Here is a 9,793-nt window from a genome sequence, read left to right on the forward strand (position 1 = left end):
AAGTATTGAAACATTTGTGCAATTTATATGAAAATATTTTATTTCCCATATCATACACCAAAACAAGCTCCGTACAACCTTTTCAACTTCTAGTAATTGTAACTTTTAATCCGCGACATGAGTTTTTCTACAGCTTTGAGCGTTTTTTGAGAACTATGTTTCCTAAAACATATCCAGAAATCAATCGTATCCATATCATAATTTAAAAGATATTAATAGATTGGTGGCGGGTTGGTTTTACATCTACAAATTGCATCTAATTGAAAGTTGCTGTGGCCTTTTCAACAAATCTATTTCTTGCACATCTACAATCATGGCATCCATGGGATGAAATCCTTTTGAATCTTTTCACAAAGTTCACATATCCAATCTCTGCTTCCACATTTTGCATACATCTCTGCAGAGCATTCCCAACTATAATATCTACAAACTCTAGTTCCCTTTCTACGCAAACAAATTTAGGGCAACATTCCTTTCACTTTCTCAAGGCTCGTTGAAGCTTCCTTTTCATTTTGTTGAGCTCCCAAAAAATTATATGGCACCTCAAGATATAAACATATTAATTTTTTTTAAACCATCACAACTTGGGCACTCGTTGGGGCATCTTACACCCTCTCACCGAGCTCCGAGTGAACTCCTTTTCTGTGAAGAAACAAATGGAACCCACTAACCTCACTTACCTTTGCAAACATTAGATTTTATTTTTTTCCCTCTTGAAAGCTTGCTTATCACTCACCGAGCTCTTTCTTTCTTTGCCTTTTGAAAAACAATGTGGAGCCCACTAACCTTTGCAAACATTAAATTTTAATTTTTTCCTTTCTTGAAAGTTTTCTCAACACGTGTTGGGATTGAAGATAACCTTTGTCAAGTACCCGAGAACCCCTATGCCTCGTGAAAAACAAGGTGGGCAAAGTAACATATTTAATAATGTTTTAAAATGTAAACATTTTAAATAATAATTTGAATAAAGATTTATTTTAATTCCTTTTCTTTTTTTCTCGTGAACTTTGGAGGAGACCTATCCCATTTAACACATCTCGACACTCTACCCTTATGCATTAAAATCATAAAATGTATTATTTGAATCTTCAATAATACTTGGTCTCCATTTTCTGTATATGTTATTAAATCATGAAAATGATCTAAATTAATTAAATATTAACCTAGAGAATATAAATGCAATGCTATGAAGCAAGTTGGGGTCTAACTAATTTTTTTTTCGCTTGCAAACAACTGGGCCCTAGGACTAACCTAAAACCATTTTAAACATTCATCTGGATCAAAAAATGTGAGAAACATAATCAATGAAATTTGATTTCTGACCTCTCTATTTAGTGACCAAAATGAGCCTAGAGCCTCTAGAAACGCTTTTAAAAATTGATCAAATGGCAACATGAGACCATGACAACTGGTAGGCACGTAGACCGATATGTTGGGAATCATACTGCAAAGTGGATTCACATGACACTTTCTAGAGTGTGAGATATTAATCACCAAAGTTGACTACTTGGGTATTTTATGTACTGGAACCTGCCAAAACCCTTTCAAACCCTATTTCATATGCATCCTCAAAAAATAGCAAACAATGTCGTGAAGATCTAAAAACTTACACATGAGATTATTGAACTACAGAGACTTCAGGGAACCAATTGGTTTGTGTTTGTTAGGGGTAAATTTAGTCATAAATAACATAATCAGATATCAAAGAGCGAATCACAACTCTAATCTAATTAAGATTACTCCTAAATGACAATAGAATAATGCAAAATCAATAGAATTGAATAAATAATCTAATTAAGAATCCCTCAATTGATTTGACAAGGCTTCCATTGCTCTTCTCTAAATTGTGTATGAAGGTGGCTCTCAAGCATTACACTAGAATTCCTACATAAAGTAGACAATTGTTTTGAAGACTATGATTTTGTGATTCTAGATTGAAATTGGGAAATGAGGTTGTATTTATAGATTTTCAGGTGAGATGGGGAGGGATTTTGAACTGAAGTGTTGATTGATAGTTCACTGATTTTGATTGATCAGTTAAGTGGATTGATTGACTTGTTAACAAGATAGATTGATTTGTTAACTCATTTGACTAAATAGTCAACTAAATAGATTGAGTAGTCAACTAGATTGATTGGATAGTGAACTAAATAGATTAGCCAGTTGACTAGATTGATTGAAGAGAAAACTAAATTGATTGATTAGAAGACAGAATTGCTTGATTAGTCAGAAAAGGTGATTTGGAATGAAAAGGGGAGATTGGAGAGTTAATTGAGTTAATTGATTAGTTAAGTGATTTGATCAATCAATTCTGATTTTCAACATGTGTTGTAGGACTTTGAATTTGAAATTCAATTTCATTCTTATTTGAATTTGAATTTGGGTTTTCAAATGCTACAATGCACATGAGACTAACTAAAATGTGATGAAATCCAGGTTTGGTAAAATGTTAATTTGATGATTTGGAATTAGATGAAATTCATTGAAATCCACATTTGGGGAATTGTGAATTTGAGAGAAATGAAATTAGATGGAATTATTTGAAATTCGAATTTGGGGAATTGGAGGAATAAGTTAATTAATTTAAATAATTTAAATAGAATTATTTAAACATTAGAAATGGGATTAATTAAATAATAAAGATTATTTAACTAAGGAATAAATCATAACTAATTAAATAAATAATATTTAATTAATATTTGAGATAGGGTTAATTGATTAATTAATTAAAGAATAGAAATTCGATAATTAGAAATGTTGAATTTGATGATTGAGTCAGTTCAGAAGAATAATTAGTTTAATTAAATAATTACTTAATTAATTAGGACGAATAATTAGTGTGCGATTAATGAGACATTTTTAGGTATCTACAGTTTGATGTGCAGGTCAATGGGTTGCAAAATAAAAACCATAATGCAAGGCTCTTTCAATAGTTTTAACACTATTTTATCAGTAAAACTGAACAATCTGTATTTGGTTCCAACCTGGGAAAGACATCAAATGGAGTCAGGGGGCTCTACAAACTGGTGTGCAAGCTCATTAAGATATAGGGAATCATAGAAAAATATGGTCTTGTTGTAACAATCATCTGGATGTGAAATCTGAATGCTCAAAGTGAGCCTTTTGAAAAACATTTCTCTGTACAAACAACAAAACATTGCAAACTGCAAAGGACTTAGACTTGGCAGTTGGGGATCTGACAATTGGCAGAGGGGTACACCAATATGCTGGAAATACAAGAAAAATATTGGTTTTTCATGACAATCAACTGGGTGTGAAATGCAAGCCTCTAAAGCAGGCTACTCAAACAATTCTAAAAGTCCACATAATGCAAATTTGTGTTAACCCCTCAAACTAGGTGCTTGAAAAATGATTCTAATCTAATCATGGGATGCTACAAGCGAGAATATGCACTTAATGATGGCATGTGACATATTCCTAGAGCCATTTCTCATAATATTCAATTGGCTTCAAAATGTAGCTCTCCAAAGTGAGCTACTTGGGCAAATTTTACAGGTGTATCTTTGAGTGCTGCAACTGATTTTCCATCATAGGCACTTCAAATTTCTCCCAAATTTGAAGGTGCCAACATGCGGCTCATGTGTTATCTTCCAATGGTAGACTAGTTAAACCACTGTTGGCACCTCTAGTTTTCAATTGGAGCTTTGCATCATTGTTTCCAAATTGTTTGGTTAACCATTCTTGAGCCTAAATTGGCTCATTTTGCAATGTGCATTATTTACCAATGTCTTCCACTTGGATCTCTTCTCAGTCACTTGGGAGTTCTCAACTCTTGTACTATCCCTTTTGAAGACAATTAGAATCTCTCAAGAATAGTTTCCAATTTAGTTCCAACGTTTTAGAAGCTTGGAGTTGGATACATGATATCTTTAAGCTTTTTTTGCCTAACCCTTTCAAATGGTATTTGGTGTTGCTTGACAATTGGCCTCGCCTCCCATGAAAAGATATAAATTCAACTTTCTTTTCTAGTTGTTTGGTTGATGATCACTTTTCTTTATACACTAAGGCCATTATTTGCTCTAATGTGCTTATGCAAATCAAGTTGCAAGCTTACAAAGTTACATTGGAATAAGGCATTCACAAGAGCTTCTTAGCCACTACAATAATGCCAGAGTCTCAACCCTTGCTTTCTCCCCACCTTGAGCGCACAAGTTTGATCATCGCCAATCTACCAAACAAGATCATGGATCCCAATCTCAAGGCTTTTAGTTGCAAGGTTTAAAGGATCCTATTACCTATGGATGGTCTCAGCCCTCCCAACCACCTTCCATCTCTTCCCGTGTGTGTGGTGCTCTTAGTTGACCATATTTTAGCAACTTTTGTCACTTGGAATTGGCTAATTCCCTCATTCATGCTTGGCAACCTACAAAAGATCAAGAGGAGGGTTCTCTTATTGGTTTGGAACCTATTGATGATGGTGCTATCCTTGCTAGTATATGAGATAAACTTGATGAGTATGATCCTTCCTACTAATACCACTCTTACCACTTGGTGGTTTCATCTATATTTACTATTGATTGGAATTTGCCCTTTGCTTACTTTTGTATCTCAATCTCATTGAATATGCATTTATATCATTCACCCTTTAAAAAATAATCAAATCCGAAAAACAATCCCAAATTTTCTCAACATCCCTTAAGAATTTTTTTTAAGTAATCCTTTCCTTGGACCATAGCCTAAGTTAGTAATGTGGTGCTTGTGAAGTCTAAAGGGTAGTTGGCTTCATACCCTGTTCAGTTTCAGGTTTTGACATGAGAACTACTATTTGGTACCGTAGAACCATTTAAGCAACATCACCAAGGAACTCGCCGTCAAGCAAGCGCCCAATAAAACCCACAAGACCTTTACCACGTGTGTGCCTTAGGAATTGGTAAATCTGTAAGCAAATGAGATGGGTTCGAATCCGGTGGAGGGTAACAAAATGTGAAAATGCACATCCCAAATAAGGCAACGCGGTTTTACAACTACTTATCTGGAACGAACAAGGCGACACAAATTTTGATCACCATCAATCTCGATCATTTCGTGATCGAAATATAGCGAATGGAATTAAAATGAGTTGTCTACATCGGATTGATAAATATATTAATTGTCATCACGGATGCCATGGCGTCCAAGTTATCAGTTTTTAAACTCCCTGGCGGGCGCATATTTACTCAGTTTGGATTCGATTCTATATATTAGTATTCTGGATTTTGGCTTTGGAGCTCTGGTTTTTAATAGTAAGATTTGGTCTACTTCTCGATATGTTTTGGCGGACCCTGCTTCGTTTCTGTGCCGTCGTTCATGCCGGCTTCTTGGCGCCTATTTCTTTCCAATGCTTTGTTTAGAGGATTTTGCAATTGGCGCCATTGTTTGGTACGTTTTTTAAACTATTCTTTGTTTTGACCGCTGTACTTGTTTTCTACATTTTTTACCAATATCCTCGATATCTCCGCTCCCTCGCACGAGTATAGGAAGCTTGGTTAACAAGACAGGGATGTAGTTATCATCTTGACTATTGATTTGGCAGCCGTATTAGTGTTGAAACTTTGTGATATCTGCTTTTTGTGTGTCTTCATTTTGCGGATTTGACGTTTGAGAAATATCGTATTTTAGGGTATCCAGGTAGGTATGGTTATTTGGCCGCGGCATTTGAAATTTTAATACCGTTATTTTGGATATTCCAGCTTATTCTTGAAAAAATAATCTCTCGCTGTCTGTCATTTTCTTAGCTCGAGTCTCGCAACTTTAGCAGTAAATACTATTCATTTACAGTTTACAGTTTCAGCCGTGCTTCTTTGTGGAGTTTGATTTGATCGTTTGAAATTGCGACATAAATCTTTCTTGACTCTTTTTTTTTCTCTTTTCTAAATATAAATAAAAAATTATATCAAAAAGACGAGCACGCCATCATTACAAGGAAACAGGTGCACAGATTTTGTTGTTTTTCTTGCAAGTTTTGAGAGATTCTTGCAATTTTCTTCCCTTTTCATAATTAGCTATAAAGGATTATATTCTTGGCCGGCTCTTTGCAAGGGTCGAGCTGACATAATATATTAGGATTAAATTCACACCTCCATAGGTACTGCAGGTGTTGAATTATTCTGGAATCTTTTGATATTAAGCGTTTGTTTTGGAATTAATCGCAGTAAATATTGTTGCATTTACATTTTGATGTGATCGTTTGAATTTGCAATAGACGGCCTTATTCCATAATGTCCTATTCATTTTTCTTTTTAGCTATTCTGTCAATTGTTTAAATCGCCTTTCGGCCTTCCTTTCGATTTTGTGATTTTCATGGGCGTTCTCTTTGCTTTCTCCTAGAATCTTGATTTCGTTGAATGCATGCTCCTGAGCTGAAATTAAGTTTTAGCAAGAAATTCACAGCTACTTCAGTTTTTGGAAGAAACCCTTAGCAATTATTGTGTAAGAGCGTTGCCTCAACAGGTTTAATTTATTCTCATGTGTTTCATATATTTCATTTTCGATGAATTTTATTTTAACCTGTTGATATTTTGTATTTGATTTGGTCTTAGAACTTGCCCTGCATCGACTCTTTATGTTTGATTTAGATCGTTTCTGCCTGATCCGTTTTTTAAACTCTGTGTCTGTGCAGCTTAAAACACCCGTTAATCTCATATTGTTTATATAATATTTAGGTTTGCCCGGGATGGGTTGCAATTGGTCACGGAGATCTAGCAAAGAAGAGTCTCCTGCAGTTGTACCACCTGATGTAGTACAAGGCCGACCTGTTGTAAGTTTGTTTGGATCTGAAATATGCCCTTTGACATCTCGTATTAGGATTGCTCTGCAATACAAGCAAATCCATGTTCGGAACTTTAGCGTGAACTCTGAGAATGAGATTCAAAATAATAAGTTGGATATGCTTGCTACCATAGGCCCAGATATGAAGTTTCCCATCCTCAAGTCTGGGATGGATATTCTTTTTGGCTCATCTGATGTCATTTTGAAGTATATTGAGGCGAAATTCCCTACCCCACCTCTTGTGCCTGATGGACCTTTGGCTGATATTACACAAAATTGGGTGGTTTATGTTCGAGACATTTTCTCGCCATTAATGACAGAAATCCTTTATGATGGTAACATATTTGTGCAGAAAGAACTCCTGCTTAAGCTCGAAACAGCGTTTGCAAGATTGAATGGGGGAATAATGGAATACAGTAACAGGGGACCTTATTTTCTTGGTAATCAGTTCAGTCTGGTGGATGTATATCTTATTCCATTTCTTTATCTGATTTTCCCATTGCAGCATTTTAGAGGTGTGGAAATCAGCTCAGAGAATTTGCATTTGCAGAAATATAGCAGGCAGATGTTGAACTTCCCCTGTTATTCCGTTGTTCGAGTAGACTTGGACTTGTTACAGAAATCTGTAGCCAAAACCTTGGCTGAAAAGAGACCGCCTCCGCTTGTGATACTGACAATTCTGCAGCATAAGAGTATATTGTGCCACATGGAGAAGCTTGTTCGCACTGCAGATGATCTAGTTGCTGCCAAACAGCAGGGGTATAGGGTTGTAGACCCCGCCAAGGGAAGTATTGGCATGCAATTAAAGAAGTTGTCAAAAGGTTATGCACAGCTTGTAGACTTGATGCAGGAACATGCCCAAATGGAAGAACGAATTATTTTCCCTGCTCTGGAAACTGCAGATAGAGGTAAGGATTGAAGTAGGTTGAAATATTGCTTGATTGTCGATATTACGATGCAATTCTTTGTAATCAGAAGGATTCAACAACCGATAGTTTAAAAACTCGGGCATCTATTGTCCATGTTGCTTAGAGAAAGAATTTCTGCATAGAATTTCACTCCAAAATTGATTAGAACCTTGATGTTATGTGTTATGCTTTGTAACCATCGTTAGATCCTGATGATGGTTCATAAAGTGCAACCCAAATCGTGCAAGTTTTCGGCAGACGGTTGTGAGCAATTTCATCCAGAAATTCTCTCTCTAAAGCAATAGGTTATCATGGACAAAACTGTATGAATGGTTGCTTTTCGACTAATACTTGAAATCTTTATAGGTATCACTAAAGTTGCAAATGATGAACATGCACGAGATTTGCCAATAATGAATGGTATCCGTGAAGATATAAAAACAGTCCATGTTCTTGAAGCTGGTAGTCCAGACCGAAGTCAAGCCCTTCTTAGGCTGTCTGTAAGGCTTAGAACTCTTGAGGTATTTGTTTCATCTACTCTGATCCTTCTTTGCTGGCTTGGTCAAGCTTTTTGTTCTGTAGTGAGATATTATAGAATAAGTAAAATTTCAATCGGGGGAAACTGGGATATGCCCCTTTGATTTACAACAAGCTTGTAATTTGCTGACAAGGCAAAAGGAACCCCAAACTAGGATGTGAGAATTTTACCGTTTTCTATTTTTCTTCTAGTTGCAGTTTTAGCTTTGTAGAATCCATGACAATTTGACAGCACTTGACAGGTTCACTGTATGGAACATTTCAAGGAAGAGGAGGAAAGTCTACTTCCACTCCTAGAGGCTGCAAATTTGGGAAATAAAGAACAAGAAGACCTACTAGGCAGCTGTTTCACCGTGATGGAATTATCACACGCAGGCCTCTTCCCGTACCTGTTGTCAGGGTTACTTCCTCATGAAATTCAACAGTACTTTGAGGTGGTTCTAAGGTGCAAGGAAAAACATAAAATCATGCAAATGATTCAGTCGCTTCAGCTGCCCAATGATGAATCTAGAGCTGCTCTAGGCATAGTTCAAAACAGGATTCCCAGTCTTGAAGAATTTGATAGTAGTGCATAAGGATGTTGTGCTTAAAAACCAATATTTGCTGGGTTGCTTATATTTATGTACTTCGTCGACCAGGGTCTCAGGGCAAGTCCACTTATAATTGGCTGAGAAGCTGCTTTGAACCACCAAACTCTATTGTAATGAGTGCTCTAAACTGTGGAAGTGTACAGTAAGTTAAGATTGACTGTATTTTGGTGAGTTATAGAGGTTCTCTAATTTTCCTCAATTAGGTTGAGGACGTGACAGATTTTCATTTCATCCCAGGTTCAGATTTTATAGACAAAGCAGCAGATAGTTAATAAACGAGGTCCTAAACAAGTGCAATTCACGCACTTGGCAACCATATTGCAGATTTAGGGTTCATTATGATTAAGGAACTTCAACCATCAATGATCTTTGATGTGTCAATCCTTTGTGATTTTCACCTCACCTGGTATTTATAATTCTGAGCTTGCATAACATCATCTTTCTGATATTGTCGATGTACTTTTTCACCTCAACTGTCCATGTACTTTTGTGATCTTGTCAATGTATTTATACAACTGTTACATAAAGCTTCAGCTTCTTATTCTCTCGTTCTGTTTTCTCTTCAGTAAATGAATTTATTTGTTCATTGCTCCAGTTAAGGTTGGAATAGAGATTCATGAGTGAGATGAACAGTTAGTTGATTATTATCGAAATGTGAAAAATAAATGTTTTGTTGAGAATCCATTAGATTGAAACTACATTGCATATGATAAGAGGAACACTCAAATATGTATTATCAGATAATTAAATTTATATGGTTTTACATTTCACTTATAAAGAAGTGCTTGGGTGGCTTCTAGTTAAATATTTATATTAGAATAAATTAAATATGATTTGATTTGTTTATTGAAAATCTTAATCATATGAATGGAAATAGATATCTGTCAAAGTAATTATCTTAATTTTGAGATTAATTATCTTTTCAAATATTTTATTAACTTTTGATTATAGTTAGTGATCGTATGCATTTAGCTTTAAATTATTAGTGAA

The 9,793-nt window shown here is 35.5% G+C and overlaps 1 protein-coding gene across 7 annotated transcripts; it reads left to right on the plus strand.

Annotated features, from left to right (window-relative positions):
- The first annotated feature begins 4,868 nt into the window (after positions 1–4,868).
- LOC131068523 (uncharacterized) lies at positions 4,869–9,350 on the plus strand. 7 transcript variants are annotated; one of them, XM_058003738.2, is made up of 4 exons: positions 4,869–5,379; positions 6,620–7,676; positions 8,043–8,197; positions 8,456–9,350. In XM_058003738.2, exons 2-4 carry the CDS (start codon positions 6,674–6,676, stop codon positions 8,786–8,788), a joined length of 1,491 nt encoding a protein of 496 aa, XP_057859721.2. In that variant the 5' UTR covers positions 4,869–5,379; positions 6,620–6,673; the 3' UTR covers positions 8,789–9,350. The 7 variants fall into 7 exon arrangements, with proteins under 7 accessions (XP_057859721.2, XP_057859738.2, XP_057859746.2 ...); XM_058003755.2 differs by having other exon boundaries at positions 6,663–7,676; XM_058003763.2 differs by lacking the exon at positions 4,869–5,379 and adding an exon at positions 5,512–5,628 and having other exon boundaries at positions 6,663–7,676.
- Positions 9,351–9,793: the final 443 nt, after the last annotated feature.

This window comes from Cryptomeria japonica, chromosome 11, assembly GCF_030272615.1.
Source record: "Cryptomeria japonica chromosome 11, Sugi_1.0, whole genome shotgun sequence".
Taxonomy (NCBI): Eukaryota; Viridiplantae; Streptophyta; class Pinopsida; order Cupressales; family Cupressaceae; genus Cryptomeria; species Cryptomeria japonica.